Source organism: Oncorhynchus mykiss, chromosome 17 (assembly GCF_057628025.1).
Source record: "Oncorhynchus mykiss isolate SJ-2025 chromosome 17, ASM5762802v1, whole genome shotgun sequence".
In the NCBI taxonomy this organism is placed as follows: Eukaryota; Metazoa; Chordata; class Actinopteri; order Salmoniformes; family Salmonidae; genus Oncorhynchus; species Oncorhynchus mykiss.
Genome location: NC_143038.1, coordinates 4796437 through 4819139, shown reverse-complemented (window position 1 = coordinate 4819139; position 22703 = coordinate 4796437). Strand labels below are relative to the sequence as shown.

General features: G+C 44.3%; 1 protein-coding gene and 1 pseudogene across 2 annotated transcripts in view; both read left to right on the top strand.

The window, feature by feature from the left end:
* On the top strand, nucleotides 1–11073 carry LOC110495109 (arsenite methyltransferase-like; annotated as a pseudogene). The gene is made up of 10 exons (XR_016488126.1): nucleotides 1–45; nucleotides 1652–1713; nucleotides 4955–5020; nucleotides 5287–5460; nucleotides 7121–7217; nucleotides 7525–7607; nucleotides 7741–7875; nucleotides 8050–8184; nucleotides 8433–9017; nucleotides 10883–11073. The product of XR_016488126.1 is annotated as an arsenite methyltransferase-like (transcript).
* A 4355-nt stretch (nucleotides 11074–15428) lies between these two features.
* LOC110493468 (metal transporter CNNM2) overlaps nucleotides 15429–22703 on the top strand; it is a 100518-nt gene continuing 93243 nt past the window's right edge. Inside the window, exon 1 of the mRNA XM_036949424.2 lies at nucleotides 15429–17128. Coding sequence (XP_036805319.1) covers nucleotides 15637–17128 — 1492 coding nt within the window. The 5' untranslated portion in view covers nucleotides 15429–15636. The remainder of the gene's footprint in view (nucleotides 17129–22703) is intronic.

The window sequence follows — 22703 nt, the reverse complement described above, 5'->3', positions numbered from 1 at the left end:
ATGGTTCCTGTGGGGGTTGCCATGGAAGCCAAGAAGTGGAGTGAGGTATGTGCATGCTCAAACACACATCCATATGGGCGTCTGGGAGAGGAAGTGTGACCATCTGATGAATGGGCATGTGCCTGAACTCAATTTTATACACTAATTGTAGTCTCACCCATTTATATCTAATGGCCGGTCAATTCTGACCCAAAATGTAATGAAAATAATCTAAATGTATTTTGTGTGTGCCCTGTGTGGACAAAGTCGTGGAATCTTGTGACAATCCGATTAAATGAACTACATTTCTTTCAGAGAGAGAGAGAGAACTTGTAAATCGGTCCAAATCGACCAGAACACAACAGGAGTGTTAAACCAGTTGTAACATTTTATTTTGAAAGAGACTTCTAATTTTAAGGGTAGGGGGCGGTACAGAGAACCAGGAAGTTAACATTTTGTTATGACAGGTCATGTAAAATGAACTTTGATTCCAATGTTTATTTATTAGATTTATGTAATAATTCAGGTCATTTGGACCTCAATGGCTGAATGCAAGAAAGAACACGGGTAAGCTTCCACAAGTGTCAGTTGTAGATGTTATTCAAGTTGTTGGCCATGCCCCTCGCGGTGTCATTTCTTTCTACATGTCACACAATCCAGCCAGCATATGCTACAATTTTCAGATTGTGCAAAGTGAAAGACCAAACTGTTTCCCACGACTCGTTACAATCGCGACATCGTTACGATGGTCTATCGTGACTATATACTTGCAGGTTACTGTAGCAAGGTCTTGTTTGACATGTTTGTCTTGACCATGTTTTTTTCTGTTGTGAAAATGTCTGTCCGTTAATTTAACTACAGTTAAATGGCATGTCTTAAATTTTTATAGGGAATGTGGGAAAGGCTGTTGTCTGACAGAGTTAAAGTCTAATTTTGTTAGTACATTTTACATATATTTGTAGCCCATTGCTGACTAGTAGAGTGTATTTATACACTGAGTGTACAAAACATTAGGCTCACCTGCTCTTTCCATGACATAGACTGACCAGGTGAATCCAGGTGAAAGCTACGATCCCTAATTGATGTCACTTGTTAAATCTACTTCAATCATTGCAGATGAAGGGAAGGAGACAAGTTAGAGAATGATTTTTAAGCCTTGATACAATTGAGACATGGATTGTGTGCCATTCAGAGGGTGTTTGTTCGAACGGGGTATGGTAGTAGGTGCCAGGCACACCGGTTTGAGTGTCAAAAACTGCAACGCGGCTGTGTTTTTCACGCTCAACAGTTTCCAGTGTGTATCAAGAATGGTTCACCACCCAAAGGACATCCAGCCAACTTGACACAACTGTGGTAAGAATTGGAGTCAAAATGGGCCAGCATCCCTGTGGAACACTTTAAACACCTTGTAGAGCCATGCTCCGACAAACTGAGGCTGTTCTGAGGGCAAAAGGGGGTGCAACGCAATATTAGGAAGGTGTTCCTAATGTGTTGTACATTCATCACAGTATGTCCAGGCAGTATGCCTATGGCTACTGGTAGCCTAGTTGAAATACTGAAGTTGAACATTAACCTGAAATTGATCATCATCGAATGAGATGCAGCCAAGTAACGATGTATAAGACTTAAATCATAAATCTCGATACAGTAGGTATTTTTAACCTTCCCTCAGGACTACTATGGGAAGACCCTGAAGAAAACGTCTGACCTGAAGAGTAATGCCTGCTTAGCCCCATCTCAGCCCATGTAAGGGCGTTCGTCTGTAGGAGGAAGAGAAGCGGACCAAAGCGCAGCGTGGTGGTTATTCATGTTTTAATAAATCACTACACATGAACAAACTAACAAAAACAAGAAATGTGAAAACGCAAAACAGTCCTATCCTGTGACAACAAACACAGTGACAGGAACAATCACCCACAAACACACAGTGAAACCCAGGCTACCTAAGTATGATTCTCAATCAGAGACAACTAATGACACCTGCCTCTGATTGAGAACCATACTAGGCCGAAAACATAGAAATGCCCCAAAACATAGAAAAACAAACAGACTGCCCACCCAACTCACGCCCTGACCATACTAAATAAATACAAAACAACAGAAATAGAGGTCAGAACGTGACAGTACCCCCCCCCCCAAAGGTGCGGACTCCGGCCGCAAAACCTTGACCTATAGGGGAGGGTCTGGGTGGGCGTCTGTCCGCGGTGGCGGCTCTGGCGCGGGACGCGGACCCCACTTCACCATTGTCTTAGTCCGCCTTATTGTCCGCCTCCCTGGCTTACTCACCATGACCACCCCTCTCAATGACCCCACTGGATAGAGGGGCTGCTCGGGACAGAGGGGCAGCTCGGGACAGAGGTGAAGCAGCTGCTCGGGACAGAGGGACAACTGCTCGGGACAGAGGGACAACTGCTCGGGACAGAGGGGCGATAGCAGCTCGGGACAGAGGGGCGATAGCAGCTCGGGACAGAGGGGCGATAGCAGCTCGGGACAGAGGGGCGGCAGCTGCTCGGGACAGAGGGGCAGCTGCTCGGGCGGCCCCTGGCTTACTTGCGGCCCCTGGCTGACTGGCGGCACTGGCGGCCCCTGGCTTACTGGCGGCCCCTGGCTTACTGGCGGCACTGGCGGCCCCTGGCTGACTGGCGGCACTGGCGGCCCCTGGCTGACTGGCGGCACTGGCGGCCCCTGGCTGACTGGCGGCACTGGCGGCCCCTGGCTGACTGGCGGCACTGGCGGCCCCTGGCTGACGGGCGGCACTGGCGGCCCCTGGCAGACGGGCGGCACTGGCGGCTCCTGGCAGACGGGCGGCGCTGGCGGCTCCGGGCAGACGGGCGGCGCTGGCGGCGCTGGGCAGACGGGAAGCTCAGCTGGCGCTGGGCAGACGGGAAGCTCAGCTGGCGCTGGGCAGACGGGAAGCTCAGCTGGCGCTGGGCAGACGGGAAGCTCAGCTGGCGCTGGGCAGACGGGAAGCTCCGGCAACGCTGGAGAAAAGGAAGGCCCTGGTAGCGCCGGAGAGGCGGGAGACTCCGGCAGCGGTGCCGGACAGGCGGGAGGCTCCGGCAGCGGCGCCGGACAGGCGGGAGGCTCCGGCAGAGGCGCCGGACAGGCGGGAGGCTCCGGTAGAGGCGCCGGACAGGCGGGAGGCTCCGGCAGAGGCGCCGGACAGGCGGGAGGCTCCGGCAGCGGCGCCGGACAGGCGGGAGGCTCCGGCAGAGGCGCCGGACAGGCGGGAGGCTCCGGCAGAGGCGCCGGACAGGCGGGAGGCTCCGGCAGCGGCGCCGGACAGGCGGGAGGCTCCGGCAGCGGCGCCGGACAGGCGGGAGGCTCCGGCAGCGGCGCCGGACAGGCGGGAGGCTCCGGCAGAGGCGCCGGACAGGCGGGAGGCTCCGGCAGAGGCGCCGGACAGGCGGGAGGCTCCGGCAGCGGCGCCGGACAGGCGGGAGGCTCCGGCAGAGGCGCCGGACAGGCGGGAGGCTCCGGCAGAGGCGCCGGACAGGCGGGAGGCTCCGGCAGAGGCGCCGGACAGGCGGGAGGCTCCGACAGCGCTGGAGAGGAGGAAGCCCCTGTAAGGATGGGCCGGAGAGACAGCCTGGTACGGGGGGCTGCCACCGGAGGGCTGGTGCGTGGAGGTGGTGACGGATAGACCGGACCGTGAAGGCGTACTGGAGATCTTGAGGGCAGGGCTGGCACCAACCGCCCTGGCTGGATCTTCACCCTAGCCCGGCAGATGTGGGGAGCTGGGATGTAGCGCACTGGGCTAAGCACGCGTACTGGGGACACCGTGCGCACAACTGCATAACACGGTGCCTGACCAGCACCACGCCCGCCACAGTTAGCACTGCTAGGAGCACTGTAGTGCTGAGATGGCACAGGACGTGCAAGGCTAGGGAGATGCACAGGAGGCCTGGTGCGTGAGGCTGGCACAGTCTTCACCAGACCCCTCGCACGCACCTCAGGATGAGTATGGAGAGCTGACCCCGGTGCCATTAAATCCCTGACACGCTCCGTCGGGCGAATGTTGTGCCTCATGCACCAAACCAGCAAGTCCCTCATATCACTCTCCTCCAATTTCCCCATTAACTCCTTCACAGTCTCTGCTTCGCTCACCTCCAACACCAGCTCTGGTTCTGAGCTCCTCCTTGGCTCCTCACGATAAACGGGGGGAGTTGGCTCAGGTCTGACTCCTGACTCTGCCACACTCCCCCTGTGCCCCCCCCCAAGAAATGTTTGGGGGTGACTCTCGGGCTTCCATCCGCTCTGCCGTGCTAGTTCCTCATAATGCCGCCTCTCTGCTTTTGCTGCCTCCAGCTCGGCCTTGGGGCGGCAATATTCTCCTGGCTCTGCCCAGGGTCCTTTCCCGTCTAGAATCTCCTCCCAAGTCCATCTCTCCAAGTAGTGCAGCCTCTCCCACTGCTGCTTCTGCTGCTGCTGCTGTTGCTCCTGCTGCACCAGTCGCTTCTCCTGCTGCTGCTGTTGCTCCTCCTGCTGCTGCCTTTGCTGCTGCTGCTGTTGCTCCTGCTGCACCAGTCGCTTCTCCTGCTGCTGCTGTTGCTGCAGCCTCTGTTTACCACGCCGCTTGGTCCTTGGTGGGTGGGTGATTCTGTAAGGGCGTTCGTCTGTAGGAGGAAGAGAAGCGGACCAAAGCGCAGCGTGGTGGTTATTCATGTTTTAATAAATCACTACACATGAACAAACTAACAAAAACAATAAATGTGAAAACGCAAAACAGTCCTATCCTGTGACAACAAACACAGTGACAGGAACAATCACCCACAAACACACAGTGAAACCCAGGCTACCTAAGTATGATTCTCAATCAGAGACAACTAATGACACCTGCCTCTGATTGAGAACCATACTAGGCCGAAAACATAGAAATGCCCCAAAACATAGAAAAACAAACATAGACTGCCCACCCAACTCACGCCCTGACCATACTAAATAAATACAAAACAACAGAAATAGAGGTCAGAACGTGACAGCCCATCCCAACCTTCGTCCTGAAGGCTCTGAAGAAGATCCATCCTGAAGTCACACCCAAGTGGGTTCACTATTGTAACATTGTACTTACAATGTAATGACATTTTGATAACATCTGTGGTAACAAGTCATTTTCACACACAATTACATGCCTGTGTGTTGTTCTGTCTCTGTCGGTCTGTGTCTGCCTGCTTGACTGTAGATTGAAAAGGATACGATTGTTGTGAATAAGATCATCCATCAGATCATTGAATCGTCCATGAATAACTGTTACACTTGATTCAATATACTCACCATGTAGCCCTTGACCTGCTGCTGTTCTGTCAGGTACTATGGGTGTGGTCTGGTGGTCCCAGAGTGTCTGGAGGACTGCAAGCTGCTGGACCTGGGCAGTGGCAGTGGGAGAGACTGCTACATGCTCAGCCAACTGGTCGGGGAGAAGGGCCATGTCACAGGCATCGACATGACTGAGGACCAGGTACACAACTGTGTGGTGTGGTGGTGACCATTCAATTAAAATGTTTTTCATATCATAAAGGGCAATCGCTGAACACAACGCTTTGTGGTGCTTGTTTACAGGGCCTTGCAAAGTTATTCATCATCTTTGGCGTTTTTCCTATGGATTTTTATTTGGATTTCATATAATGGACACAATAACTTTTTCCAAAAAATAAAAAACGGAAAAGGAGTGTGTGCGTATGTATTCACCCCCTTTGCTATGAAGCCCCTTAATAAGATCTGGTGCAACCAATTACCTTCAGAAGTCACATAATTAGTTAAATAAAGTCCACCTGTGTGCAATCTAAGTGTCACATGGTCTGTCACATGATCTCAGTATATATACATACACCTGTTCTGAAAGGCCCCAGAGTCTGCAACACCCCAAAGCAAGGGGAACCACCAAGCAAGCGACACCATGAAGACCAAGGAGCTCTCCAAACAGGCCAGAGACAAAGTTGTGGAGAAGTACAGATCAGAGTTGGGTTATAAAAAAATATATGAAACTTTGAACATCCCACGGAGCACCATTAAATCCATTATTAAAAAATGGAAAGAATATGGCACCACAACAAACCTGCCAAAAGAGGGCCGCCCACCAAAACTCACAGACCAAGGAAGGAGGGCATTAATCAGAGAGGCAATAAAGAGACCAAAGATAACCCTGAAGGAGCTGCAAAGCGCCACAGCGGAGATTGGTTTATCTGTCCATAGGACCACTTTAAGCCGTGCACTCCACAGGGCTGGGCTTTATGGAAGTGTGGCCAGAAAAAAGCCATTACACAGGAGTACTCTGGTCAGATGAGACTAAATTTGAGCTTTTTGGCCATCAAGGAAAACGCTATGTCTGGTGCAAACCCAACAGCTCTCATCCCCCCGAGAATACCATCCCCACAGTGAAGCATGGTGGTGGCAGCATCATGCTGCAGGGAAGTTTGTCATCGACAGGGACTGGGAAACTGGTCAGAATTGAAGGAATGATGGATGGCGCTAAATACAGGGAAATTCTTGAGGGAAACCTGTTTCAGTCTTCCAGAGATTTGAGACTGGGACGGAGGTTCATCTTTCAGCAGGACAATGATCTTAAGCATACTGCTAAAGCAACACTTGAGTGGTATAAGGGGAAACATTTATCTTGGAATGTCCTAGTCAAAGCCCAGACCTCAATTCAATTGAGAATCTGTGGTATGACTTAAAGATTGCTGTACACCAGTGGAACCCATCCAACTTGAAGGAGCTGGAGCAATTTTGCCTTGAAGAATGGGCAAAAATCCCAGTGGCTAGATGTGCCAAGCTAATAGAGACATACCCCAAGAGACTTGCAGCTGTAATTGCTGCAAAAGGTGGCTCTACAAAGTATTGACTGAGGGGAGTGGGTGAGTAGTTATGCACGCTCAAGTTTTCTGTTTTTTTGTCTAATTTCTTGTTTTGTCTAATTTCTGGTTTTGTCTAATTTCTTGTTTGTCTCACAAGAAAAAATATTTTGCATCTTCAAAGTGGTATGCATGTTGTGTAAATCTAATTATACAGACCCCCAAAAATACATTTTAATTCCAGGTTGTAAGGCAACAAAATAGGAAAAATGTCAAGGGTAAATACTTTGGCAAGCCACTGTATCTATGTGCAAGCCAAATTCCCCTTTTTTTCTGTTTTTGTTTTGGAGTACTGTTTCGGTCCTGGGAACACATCTGTTTTTCTTTCTGGTGAATTTTTCCCCAGACAAGAGAAAAGTATTGAGTGATGCTTACCGCTTGCTGAAGGTACACTGTGTGCTATACTCTATCATGTAGAAATCAGCTAATTACAACCAAAAATACTTCTATTAACCCTTTCAAGCTTGTAAGGAAGGTTCATGTCATGTTCCAGTCCTTAGAAGTCAAATGTTTTTACTGTACTTAAACGTGTCGGTGAAAAGTCATTAAGAAAGAGAACCCTTGCTTGGTAACATCGAAATGCAGAAGACACATTTCAGTTGAATGCGACTGACTAGGTATCCTCCTTTCCCTTCCTTTCACGTCTTCTAAGCCTGCATACTAAATATATTTTGCTACTTTCTCTGGTTGTCAGGATGGCGGAGAGCTGTACTTCAGTGATGTCTATAGTAGCCGTAAGCTCTCGATGAGATCAAGAATCACAAAGTCCTGTGAGGTGTGTATGTCTACCAACCAGCTTCTGTATTACATTTTTACACTGCTTTAGACTGGTTCTACCTGCTATTTATATGTGTAGTACCGGCAACCGTTAATAACCTCGGTGATCTGTAGATGTTAATGCTGTCGTTAGGGGTGTTTAGGCGGAGCGCTTTGGTGGGGGGACCAAGTGCGATTGGCTCAGGAGGTGGGATTCAGCCCCCCGCGATTGGTCACGGCCAATGTCATCACCGTGGACAACATGGAACTGGATGCCATCCTAGGTGAGATGTGTTTGACTCGTCTTAAACATGAGACGGTGACACTTTTTCCACCAGCTCTTAACCATATGAGTTACCATGTAGAGGTTACGTTGTTATAACATACTGGGGTCTATAGCATTGATACATGGGACATTTTTTAGATTGTTCAAAACGTTGATATTTCCTCTGGAACTACAGACTACCAGTTTGTCTCTGCCACCTACCGTCTCTTCAAGGTCCCCAAAATCTCTAACAAAGCCTCTCTGGTCATATACAATGGCAACATCACTGGTTTTGGGGAGAGTCTGGAGTTTGACGCTCAGTACACATTCAAGGTTTGTACAAGATACTGTTTTGTGTATTTTCTGCCAAATGGAGTTTGGCTTTGCTCCTCTCCAATGTGAGTATGTTTGTGTTGAATGGGGAAGTTGAAAGCAGAACAGAAAACACATTTCCGACATAACAGTTTGGCAAATAAAGTTATATTGGATCATACTGATCCTAGGTCTGTGCCCGGTGTGTTTTCCACAGGAGTGTGTTATACACAGTGAGTAATATTTGTGTGTGTGTGTGTCTCCCCCAGGTGGATGAGGTAGTGGAGGTGGATGGAAAGGTGGCCAGCATCCTCAGCCACTCCAGGTTTGCTGAGGGGTTCACTTTCCAACCGCCCGGGGTACCTGCTGGATGTGGTGTAAAGGAACCCAAGGTTTGTGAGGAGTTCACTTTCCAACCGCCCGGGGTACCTGCTGGATGTGGTGTAAAGAAACCCAAGTGTTGTGAGGAGTTCACTTTCCAACCGCCCGGGGTACCTGCTGGATGTGGTGTAAAGAAACCCAAGGTTTGTGAGGAGTTCACTTTCCAACCGCCCGGGGTACCTGCTGGATGTGGTGTAAAGAAACCCAAGTGTTGTGAGGAGTTCACTTTCCAACCGCCCGGGGTACCTGCTGGATGTGGTGTAAAGAAACCCAAGGTTTGTGAGGAGTTCACTTTCCAACCGCCCGGGGTACCTGCTGGATGTGGTGTAAAGAAACCCAAGTGTTGTGAGGAGTTCACTTTCCAACCGCCCGGGGTACCTGCTGGATGTGGTGTAAAGGAACCCAAGGTTTGTGAGGAGTTCACTTTCCAACCGCCCGGGGTACCTGCTGGATGTGGTGTAAAGAAACCCAAGGTTTGTGCCAATTCCAGGACAATTGCACCTAATGTCATAAGACACTGAGTTTTACATGTGGTTGCAGGGTGTGTGTATAAATGTAATGATGTGTGTGTGTGTGTGTATAAAGTTCATGGCACATCCACTGGCACCTTCCCACTGTGAATTCCAAATTGACCCCTAGCCCCTACGCACGCACACAGACACACCAAGGTCAAGCAGATGTGCTGCAGTCACAACTAGGCTGCATTAAAGTCCTGCTGGGAACCTTTAACCAGGAAGGAATGCATGTCCTCCCGTCAGCCAATGGAATGTCTCAATGTCTTCTTATCATGGTCCCTCATGGTCACTGAAACCACACACACACATTAGCACAAGCACAAAACACACACACACTGAGGACTATATTTGGTTTGATTATGTTTCCTACAGTTTGAATCTTGTCATACTCCCTACACATTCTTCAGGCTGTGGGTGTTCAGTTTAGCTGTGATCTTAAGGAGGCTGAGGCTGGTTGAGGTCTCATCCAGGTTGTATTCTCGTGACAAGCTTTACAATGCTTTATACACAGTATTATAACGGCATCATAATGCATTACACCTGTTGTCTCTCAGTAAAGGGTAACCAGTAGCTTTGGGACACATCATCGGTGGTCTGTGTGTTGGTTGAACTCCCTGAGTTCTGCATCGTTCTGGTGGTTGGCGACGGAAAATAACCATACCACATTGTAGCCGGCTCCACCTACAACAACAAAAGTTTCCTGTCAACAAAAGCATATGTATAGTCTCCAGGAACTCTACTTACCAGACATAAAGTGAAATGTGTCCCTCGCTATCAAATAAACATCTGAATCCAACTTTTGTCCAAACCGCGTCATATTCCTGCTGTGTGAACAGTGGTAGATTTCGTGGGAGGAAGTCTTGTGTGAAGGGAGGGGTCAAACTTGGAAGGAATAGGGTTCGGGTACAAGTTGTATTCTGATGTTTATTTGATAGCGAGGGACTTATTTCACTTTCTGCTTGGTAAGTAGAGTTCCTAGAGATTATACATATGCTTTTGTTGACAGGGAGTTTTTTGGGGTGTAGCTGGCTACAATGTATGATCATTTTCCGTCGCCAACCACCAGAACGAGGCACAACTCAGGGAGTCCAACCAGTACACAGACTACTGATGTTGTCTCAAAGCTACTGGTAACCCTTTACTGAGAGACAATAGGTGTTGTGTCCTAAAGCTAGTTACCAGGTACTTTAGTTAGTTCGCTCCTAACTCTAGTTTGGATTATTATCTCTACCTTTTTAGACTCTCTGTTGCAAGTGACCTCAAGGGGCAAACAGATCTGGGCCTGTATCCACAAAGCATCTCAGTGTAGTAGTGCTGATCTAGGATCTGTCCATATAATCTTACCTTATAATGACCTAAAAAAGCAAACACTGATCAGCATTCCTCCTCTGAGATGCTTTGTGGATACGGGCCCAGGACATGATCTCATGCCGTAATAAACTGTATGGACAGCTTGTACAAGCTACAGCTTCAGGCAAACGGTGAAAAGGTCAACTAATGGCAGATAAAAACGTATTGCATAGTCACAAATGCCCATCCAGGGTCGCCGACAGCAGTTGCATAATATGACACCACATGGAGTTTGGTATGTAATGTAATAAATGTGATTCATATTATTTAAATGGTATTTCTCTGTAATTAACTTCAAATACATTGTTGAATTGACTGGAGGTTCTATGGAATGGACCGTAACCTTGTAAGATAGGGGAGTTCTTATCATATAAGGTTATTACATAATGCACTACCATGACGTTGTGTAAATATGGCACGCGGTGTTTCTCAGTGATTTTCCCAGGGAAACCCTGTGCTGTGTGTCATTGCAGGTGGGCACGGTGAATCCCTTTGAACTGGTGCTGCAGCTGGGGAGTGCAACTGTCTCTTCTGCCACAGGGGGGTGCTGTGGCGCAGAGTCATCCTGTTGCAAGTGATGGCTTGCCCAAGGTATGAGAGAGACACAGAGAATGATTATACTGTGTATGAATGAACAATAATTGTAATTCATGTCAAACTATGGATTTTTGTCAAGTCTTAAATTAGGCTCATGTATTAATTGTATAACTGTGAATATTGTCATAATCCAAACACATTTCCGGCAGTGAAGAACTGGCCAGTGTCTCTCTTTAATGAAATAGGCCTTAGATTTCAAGATGGGTGTGTGGGAGAGAAATGCAAAAAATATATCCACTGCAGTGGAGGCTGGTGTGAGGAGCTATTGGAGGATGTGCTCATTCTAATGGCAGAAATGGAATGAATGGAACGGCATCAAACATCGCAAATATGGAAACCACACTCGACTCCATTCCATTAATACCATTCCAGCCATTACAATGAGCCCGTTCTCCTATATCTCCTTCCACCAGCCTCCACTGATCCACAGGGGAAAGCACACTTGGGATATCAGTTATATTCTTAGTATTTTCATTTCATTCATAAACACCCAAAGTTTGGACTATGTATTTTTCAAGGGTGTGCTTTGTGAGGAAACTCCTGCAGTCTGTATTCATACAAGTTCAAGTGAACAACGGGTGGCCAAAATTAGTCATTTCAATTAGATAATTGGTTAGCAATCAAGTCACAGTTGACAATCTATTTCTATATACAATGTTTACAAAGGTATACATATTAGACAACACATTTAGACAGAATCATAGGTCACCATCATATACACTGAGTGTACAAAACATTAAGAACAGCTTCCTTATATTGAGTTGCACCCCCCTCTCAGAACAGCCTCGATTCATCTCGGCATGGACTCTACAAAGTGTTGAAAGCGATCTACAGGGATGCTGGCCCATGTTGACTCCAATGCTTCCCACCATTGTGTCAAGTTTCTACTTGTTGTGTGTATGTACTGACATGTATGTGTAACTGATAGACTCACACACACACTACATGTTAATGTTTTTAGATGTATGTAAATGGTATTTTTCATTGTCTGTCAGACCCCAGTAAGACTCGCTATTGGCGTTGGCTAATTGGGATCCTTTTTAATCAACATCAAATCAAGTTGGCTGGATGTCCTTTGGGTGGTGGATCATTATTTATACACACAAGAAACTGTTGAGTGTGAAAAACCAGCATAATTGCAGTTCTTGACACAAATCGGTGTGCCTGGCACCTACTACCAAACCCCGTTCAAAGGCGTCTTGTCTTGCCCATTCACCCTTTGAATGGCACACATACACAATCCATGTCTCAAGGCTTAAAAATCCTTCTCTAACTTGTCTCCTCCCCTTCATCTACACTGATTGAAGTGGATTTAACAAGTGACATCAATAAGGGATCATAGCTTTCATCTGGATTCTATGTCAAGGATGGGAAACTTTGACTCATCATGAGGGGCTGCAGTGGCTAGTGGGTCTGCGTCACAGGAGGTTGGTGGCACCTTAATTTGGGAGGATGGGCTCGTGGTAATGACTGGAGCAGAATCAGTGGAATGGTATCAAACACATGTTTTCCAGGTGTTTCATGCTATACCATTTGCTCCGTTCCAGCCATCATTATGAGCCCTATTCCCCACAGCAGCCTCCACTGGTCTGCATACTCACATCCATAACCCCCTCCCCACCTTGCGGGCAAAACGTTTTAGCAGCCACACTCATGATAGCTGAAGAGAAAAAAAACATGTTTTAAAGTTCATTTCCTTCAATTCTGCACGTTTTGCCATTGGCCGTAGAGAACATGTTGCCGTTTAACAGCTCATTTCCTGCTATTCTACACAAGTCGTCATAGCGGGGAGGCAAATATTTAACTGATGATCAATGTGCCCCACGCCGGTCAGTAATTCGACCATGCTTACAACACGTTTCGATAGCTGGCCACTAGACTCATTTAACAATCAAACAAACGTAGCTGACATGGGGTAACTGAGTGACTGCTGATGCACAACCAAACTTCGAAATTGCATCTTGTGTATTCTATTATTCTAACTCTCAACCGTATGTTGAGACCCCGACTGAGTTCTAATAAATAAATCCGCAGGCCTACAAAAGGGCCGCTTGCAGCCAGTTGCCCATCCCTGGTCTATTTCACTGGAAGAGCAGGTGTTCATAATATTTTGGGAACCATTTGATCAAATAAAATAACATTTTATCGGTCGCATACAAATAGTTCGCAGATGTTATTGCTGGTGTAGCGAAATGCTCCCATGACTTGTGCAAAGGCGAAACAATATTGATACAAATAAATCCAAACAAAACATGGCTGTGATACAGTAGGCTAAATGTTTTTATACCAGAAAGAGATCGAGTTCCTCATTACGTCCCTAGGGGAGACAGTGTCCAGGTAGTGGATCAAGACGCATTATCGTTTTTACTAGTTATCATCCCCAAAGGGCATGTGATCCTTCTCTGTCGCGATGAACTTGATCGAGTGTTGTAATGTCCTGATGGAATTCTGTGCTTAGCGACAGGAGACTGCTGATTGTTTCTACGAATGGATGACTTATGTTCGGTGATGCGGACCTTACGTTGTCGCTTAGCACGTACGCCTACGCTGCCCATTAGCCAGTTCTTGAGAATTTGTAGGAACTGCTCATTCATATCTGTATGTGAGACTAACACTGCTGCTTTGTCCTCCCGCTTCCAGGAACAGGGATACAAGGACACCTGCATAAAGACAGCCTACAATCGGGCAAAAGACACTGAGAGAGATCAATCGCTGAGGCATGCACAACATTGAGAAAAAAAATATTTGTGTTTTGCCTTCTACCTTTACACCGCTCTTTAGCAATTATGAACATTTTAAATAAACATTGGCACATATTGACGTCTGATTTCAAATTCAAATATGTAGGCTATTCAAAGACCCTCCCCTGTTCGCCTATAGGAGAGCACGCAATCTCAGAGATGCACTGTTCCAATCAGATGTGGGTGCGCGTCTACAGCGCTCCCAACTGCGCACTGTTGGACACAATCCCTGCTACATCCACTGTCATAGCACCTATAGACTAGTTAGCTGACGACATCTAGAAAACTTTGCGCGCTCTTCAAAGGCGCAGAAGCCCATGTGTTGTTATGGTTCTGGATGGCCAGATAGCTAGCAAAAATGACAAGAAACTTCCCTGTGGTGAATTGTAAGTGGCTCGTTTCTGCTAGTTTTATCTTGTTCTTGATACCAGGTATTTTTGTTGTTGTTGGTTATTTGACTGTCACCTCAATGATGACATGGCTAAAATTGGCTAGCTACCTAACCAACAACTGTAACGATGTATTTGAGAAACAACAAGTGGTCATGGTGCAACTGTATTTAGGTTTTCAATAAATATTGGCGACTAACCGTAGTATGCACATAATCAACAATCTAAGCCAACCCTGTCGGTTTTGTCCCATAGTTGTGCAGGCGTCGGTTTTGTTGATAAACAACCAGCCCCTGAAGAGCATGGAAATATTCCATCACCCGAAAACAGGAAGAAAAAAACATATATATCTGTAGTATGTGTTTCATTTGATGTTGTTTATTTGCTTTGTTCCATGTTCTGATATGTCAGGCAGAATAGGCCTATTATCCATGAGTTGACATGCGTGCCTTTGTCATCATCATCCCCGATTGGACAGATAATGACTCCACTACCTCAATGTGATGTTGTGATACTGTCCTAACTATCCCTCCGTTTTTTAAACTATGCCCAATGCCTACTTTGTGAAAGTAGCCCATTGAAATGTGATAACACCGCATTATGCGTTGGCTAAATTGCCTATTAATGATGGGTGATTATTAATTAATTTGCCCACTTTGTATGATATAATTATTTTCACACCAGAACAATGTAGGCTACAGTATTCAAAAGAAAATGTCTTATACATGCATCTCGGCATTTTGCGTAATTATCTGTTAATTAGGCTAATATTACGCATGGCAATTACTGTACGTTTTGTCTATCTATATAATTTCCAATGCCTATCATGCATTTGTATTGATTTGGTTGGTCAACCAACCCTCCCTACAATTAGGCTTTGCAGATCATCTTTAAATAGCCTACAAGACATACCATACCCTAAGCTATAAAATGCATTGAGACTGCTTGTTTGGTCATCTTAAGGAACTAATCTAAAATGCATAAAGAATGTCACATAGCCTAAAAGCATGCATTCTATTCGGCCCGCTGAAATAACTCTCTCCCTCTACCTCTCGCTCTCCTCTGCAATGGAGAGAACATTGCATAACGACGCACCATTCACTCCACCCAGATAAATCAAATATTATGGATCTACCCACCAATTCATTATTTATTGGTTGCCTCTGAAATCCTTCTGAAAAAGTCACGAGGAAAGTGTCTTGGGCTTTTTTTGCGTGAGGTGCGCTTGTTTTGGAATTTCATTCGTTGGAGCTGCGGCGAAAACTCCGCCCCCGTCCAACTGCCGCACTGGATTGGGTGCTACCGTCGTCTGTCTCCGGGACATCAGGGGAGGCACGAGTTCGCTCTAGGAGTAATCAGTTTCGGACTCGTAGTGGAACCAAGCGCTTGGGTCCCCGATGCTGCACAAATCACGGCAACCCCCGGTGGAGATGAAGGCGGACTCCGATTGGCTCTGATTTTTAAAAGCTCTTTTCATTCAGGAGGTTGCCCATTATCAACATGGCTGAGCCGTCGGCCCCAGTACCCTCTGCAAAAATGGCGTCACTTAGCCGGGTTCGAGCTCTGACGATGATTTTCTTAACTGTCAGCGGTTGTTTGGTCACCTCGACAAGTGGCAAAGAAGGCGGGGTAGAGTCGGACACGGTTATCATCGGGCTCCGGTTGGAGGACACGGACGACATTTCCTTTATGGATAGGGGCTACCTACGGGTGAGTGAACGGTCTCGTGTCAAATTGAGGGTCTACGGGCAAAACATAAACAACGAGACCTGGTCCAAAATTGCATTTACGGAACACGAACAGATCCGACCAGTCGGGGACATCGACAGCTTGTCGGGGGACAACGGGAGCAAAGAGGATACGTCTGCGCATCCCTGCGGTATCAGGACCTCGGATATAATCATCTTGCCCAACATCATTCTAAGTCGCAGAACGTCGGGAGTAGTTGAAATCGAGGTCAAACCCCTTCGAAAAACCGAGAGGAGTAAATCTTATTACCTGTGCATCGCCACCTCGACACCTGCCCACCACGCCGCCGGCCTGCACGACCCATGGACCGAAAACACCTGGATTTACCACGATGGAGATGACACTAAAGTGATAGTTGTGGAGGAGAAGAGGTTTCTGCTCCCCTTCTGGCTTCAAGTCATCTTTATTTCCATGTTGCTGTGTCTGTCAGGCATGTTCAGCGGGTTGAACTTGGGACTGATGGCACTGGACCCAATGGAGCTCCAAATAGTTCAGAATTGTGGCACAGAGATGGAGAAGAATTATGCCAAAAAGATAGAGCCAGTTAGGAGCCAAGGGAATTACCTGCTTTGCTCACTTCTCCTAGGCAACGTGCTCGTCAATACAACTCTAACTATCTTATTTGATGATATTGCAGGTTCTGGGCTGATAGCTGTGGTGATGTCAACTATTGGAATTGTCATCTTTGGAGAGATTGTCCCTCAAGCCATATGCTCAAGACATGGCCTTGCCGTTGGAGCCAACACCATTTTCCTCACCAAGTTTTTCATGCTACTCACCTTCCCTGCGTCGTACCCAGTGAGCAAACTTCTAGATTACCTTTTGGGCCAAGAGATAGGCACTGTGTACAACCGCGAGAAGCTTTTGGAGATGCTCAGAGTCACGGATCCGTACAATGATCTGGTCAAAGAGGAGTTGAACATCATTCAGGGCGCCTTGGAACTACGGACTAAGACTGTGGAGGACGTGATGACCCCGCTAAGAGATTGTTTTATGATTCCAGGTGATGCTATCCTCGACTTCAACACCATGTCTGAAATTATGGAGAGCGGCTACACGCGCATCCCCGTGTTCGAGGGCGAGAGGTCCAACATTGTGGATCTATTGTTCGTGAAGGACCTGGCGTTTGTCGACCCAGATGATTCTACGCCGCTGAAAACCATCACTAAGTTTTACAGCCATCAGCTGCATTTTGTGTTCAATGACACCAGGCTGGATGCCATGCTGGAGGAGTTCAAGAAAGGTGAGGGGGGTTTCATTTTTATTGGCCCGACTGTATCCTGTCAATCAAATTATCATGCCATTTCAAGCCAAATGTGTGATGACTGTTCCATCGTGGCTTTCACTTGGCATGTCTATGGTCTAGGGATTCATTGCAAATGTGAGAATGGCGTTTCATCGGAACACAGACGGATGATATAATAACCTAGAGAGAAGTGTTGCTACTCATTAGTAAGCAGTCAATTCACTGTATTACATCTCTACTGTAGATTTCTATTCATATCAACATATTTATGGCATTTTATAGTTAGGGAAAACATCACAACCTTCAATCAGGGGGTATTTGCCTCTGGGAACAACACTGTCCCAGTTCCTTGACTGTATATGTATAACGTCACACACTTGACATAATAATATCCAGATCAGATGGCCTACTATGATAATACTATGACATCATAGAGAGCTCGAAGACCCTTTCCCTCTGGAAGATGGTCAAGTAATGTGTGTCTTACTTTCTAATAACAGGTTACTCTCATTTAAATCTTGACTGAGACACATGAATGACCTCATATCACAGATGGCCTGCTGTCCTTCAGGTGTCTCCTTGATGCCCCAAGTGTTTCAAGTGTATAAACAAAGATGTTAAGCCAAACCACGAAACCCGACTTTCAGGAAGATGGATTGTGGCGTTGCTCCATCAGGAAGGGTGTCACAAAAGATCCCAGATACAATAACAAGAAAAGAGGCGAGGTGAGGTGGGGAGGAATGGCATCCTAAAGTAGCTGGCTGACATTCCTTGTCAGAGATATAAGGGCGCATTTGTTGTCACCTCTTGGGTCATTTCCTGCAAAGAAAAAGTGGAGAGGGGGAATGTTCATGTTATCTTTCACCATCACTTCCATTCCTCGTTAATGTTCACACGGTCCCCCTCCCACTCCCATTCTCTTTCTCTCTCTCGCTCTCTCTCTCTCTCTCTTTCTCTCTCTCTCTCTCTCTCTCTCTTTCTCTCTCTCTCTCTCTCTCTCTCTCTCTCTCTCTCTCTCGCTCTCTCTCTCTCTCTTTCTCTCTCTCTCTCTCTCTCTCTCTCTCTCTCTCTCTCTCTCTCTCTCTCTCCCTCTCTCCCTCTCTCCCTCTCTCCCTCTCTCTCTCCCTCTCTGTGGTTTGTGACTTGCATTAGGAAATTCATTCATGGGAATGGTACAACCGCGTCAGTGCTAAGGTTATCAGGTGGGGGCATCTTGTTTGAGAACCTGCTTAAATCCCCTCCTCTCCCTACTCTAAGTTGTGTGCATTGCCTCTGAATGATGGTGTTGATAACTCCCTTCGTCCTGCCCACTGTAATGCAGTCGTGTGAATAATGAATAACTCCTCTCTCTTAACACCCACAGAGTTACACTTTATGACATAGTTATTCACTTTGTAAAGTTTTCATCTTCAGGTGCGTTTTGGTTTCGTCACAATCTGACACGGGCAATCACACATGTCTGTTGATAGCAGGAACGATATACCTTTTGATCAGGCAGCTTCTGTGCACATGGTTGTTACGTCATTACGGTTGTTACGTCATTGCGTTTGTTACATCATTCCGGTTTTTACATCATTACGGTTGTTACATCATTACGTTTTTTTACATCATTACGGTTGTTACATCATTACGGTTGTTATATCATTACGGTTGTTACATTATTACGGTTGTTATATCATTACGGTTGATATATCATTACGGTTGTTATATCATTACCTTTCTTACATCATTACGGTTGTTACATCATTACGGTTGTTACATCATTATGGTTGTTATATCATTACGGTTGTTACATCATTACGGTTGTTACATCATTACGGTTGTTATATCATTACGGTTGTTACATCATTACGGTTGTTACATCATTACGGTTGTTACATCATTACGGTTGTTATATCATTATATTTTTTACATCATTACGGTTGTTACATCATTATGGTTGTCACATCATTATGGTTGTTATATCATTACGGTTGTTACATCATTATGGTTGTTATATCATTACGGTTGTTACATCATTACGGTTGTTATATCATTATGGTTGTTATATCATTACGGTTGTTACATCATTACGGTTGTTATATATCATTACGATTGTTACATCATTACGGTTGTTATATCATTACGGTTGATATATATCATTACGGTTGTTACATCATTATGGGTGTTACGTTATTATGGTTGTTACATCATTACGGTTTTTACATCATTACGGTTGATATATATCATTACGGTTGTTACATCATTACGGTTGTTACATCATTAAGGTTGTTACATCATTACGGTTGTTATATCATTATGGTTGTTATATCATTACGGTTGTTACATCATTACGGTTGTTACATCATTACGGTTGTTACATCATTACGGTTGTTACATCATTACGGTTGTTACATCATTAAGGTTGTTACATCATTACGGTTGTTACATCATTACGGTTGTTACATCATTACGGTTGTTACATCATTACGGTTGTTACATCATTACGGTTGATATATATCATTACGGTTGTTACATCATTACGGTTGTTACATCATTACGGTTGTTATATCATTATGGTTGTTATATCATTACGGTTGTTACATCATTACGGTTGTTATATATCATTACGATTGTTACATCATTACGGTTGTTATATCATTACGGTTGATATATATCATTACGGTTGTTACATCATTATGGTTGTTACATCATTAAGGTTGTTACATCATTACGGTTGTTACATCATTACGGTTGTTACATCATTACGGTTGATATATATCATTACGGTTGTTACATCATTACGGTTGTTACATCATTACGGTTGTTACATCATTACGGTTGTTACATCATTACGGTTGTTATATCATTACGGTTGTTACATTATTACGGTTGTTATATCATTACGGTTGTTATATCATTATGTTTTTTACATCATTACGGTTGTTACATCATTATGGTTGTTATATCATTATGCTTGTTATATCATTACGGTTGTTACATCATTACGGTTGTTATATCATTACGGTTGTTACATCATTACGGTTGTTACATCATTACGGTTATTACATCATTACGGTTGTTATATCATTACATTTTTTACATCATTACGGTTGTTACATCATTATGGTTGTTACATCATTATGGTTGTTATATCATTACGGTTTTTACATCATTACGGTTGTTTACATCATTATGGTTGTTATATCATTACGGTTGTTACATCATTACGGTTATTATATCATTATGGTTGTTATATCATTACGGTTGTTACATTATTACGGTTGTTATATATCATTACGGTTGTTACATCATTACAGTTGTTATATCATTACGGTTGATATATATCATTACGGTTGTTACATCATTACGGTTGTTACATCATTACGTTTGTTACATCATTAAGGTTGTTACATCATTACGGTTGTTACATCATTACGGTTGATATATATCATTACGGTTGTTACATCATTACGGTTGTTACATCATTACGTTTATTACATCATTAAGGTTGTTACATCATTACGGTTGTTACATCATTAAGGTTGTTACATCATTACTGTTTTTATATCATTATGGTTTTTACATCATTATGGTTGTTACATCATTACGGTTGTTACATCATTATGTTTTTTACATCATTACGGTTGTTACATCATTACGGTTGTTATATGATTACGGTTGTTACATCACTACGGTTGTTATGTCATTATGGTTGATTTATCATTGCGGTTGTTATATCATTACGTTTTTTACATCATTATGGTTGTTACATCATTACGGTTGTTACATCATTACGGTTGTTATATCATTACGGTTGTTACGTCATTATGGTTGTTATATCATTACGGTTGACATATCATTACGGTTGTTATATCATTACGTTTTTTACATCATTACGGTTGTTATATAATTACGGTTGTTATATCATTACGTTTTTTACATCATTAAGGTTGTTACATCATTACGGTTGTTATATCATTACGGTTGATATATCGTTACGGTTGTTACATCATTACGGTTGTTACATCAGTAAGGTTGTTACATCATTACTGTTTTATACCATTATGGTTTTTACATCATTATGGTTGTTACATCATTACGGTTGTTACATCATTACGGTTGTTACATCATTACGGTTGTTACATCATTGCGTTTTTTACATCATTACGGTTGTTACATCATTATGTTTGTTACATCATTACGGTTTTTACATCATTATGGTTGTTACGTTATTATGGTTGTTACATCATTACATTTTTTACATCATTACGGTTGTTACATCATTACGGTTGTTATATCATTACGCTTGTTATATCATTCCGGTTGAAATATCATTACGGTTTATATGTCATTACGGTTGATATATCATTACGGTTGATATGTCATTACGGTTGTTACATCATTACCGTTGTTACATCATTCAGGTTGTTACATCATTACTATTTTTATATCATTATGGTTTTTACATCATTCCGGTTGTTACATCATTACGGTTGTTATATCATTACTGTTGTTACATCATTACGGTTGTTATATCATTACGGTTGTTACGTCATTATGGTTGTTATATCTTTACAGTTGTTATATCATTACGGTTGTTATAACATTACGGGTTGTTATATCATGACATTTTTTACATCATTATGGATGTTACATCATTGCGGTTGTTACATCATTACAAGACTTTAAAAAACGAATTACACTTTGTGGCCTATCATACTTAACTTTAAGACTGGTTGTGAATATGTTCATCTAGTCAATAGCTTTTTATGACTATGATTTCACTGAACTACGTTTTTTCAGAGAAATAATGTCAATTAGGCATTTTATATTCATTATTCAATCGCTAGAGTGTTTGTTTTGGTTTATTGTAAAATCCGATTAACGAGAAGTAAATTAATGGAAAAAATAACCGTGCTTGTCAAAGTAGCCTTGTTTGAAGGCTAATGTATAATATGGTACATATTATGCATATTCATTCATTTGGTCACATTCATTTGAAGGTTTCTGTCAGTGATGAAAATCTTTACAGAAACCATGGTGTGATTACTTCAAATTAGGTTTCTATTAATATAGCGGACAACGGTATGCATTTTCATTTGCATAATGGATTCATTAATACATGGATATGATTAGCAGACTAGAAGGTGGTCAGAACAGAACAGCAGCTGCATTGATAATCTTATCTATTATAGGATATTGCTGACCTATGGCCAGTCCTTTAGACATCATCAGTGATCCCAGAACATGACCCGTAAAACCCCTATTATCTACCACCACAGCTCTCATTCACTAAAGCTAACAGCCTGGCTCTTTCACCTTCAGTTTTAAACACCAGCTTCACACAGCTGAAAATACTATATTTTTGCTTATGGAAAAATATATTTCACAGCGGTTTAGATGGTACAGTGATTCTCTACACGATTCTTGCTTGTTTTGTCACAAACTGATATTAGGCGAACTATTCGAATTTTAGCAACCAGGAAATGGCGGAGCGATTTCTGCATAGTGCAGCTTTAAGAACGGGAAGCATAGAAATTGCGCACATAGAACAGATCTACCACCTCTTAGACTTGCTTTCAATGAGAAT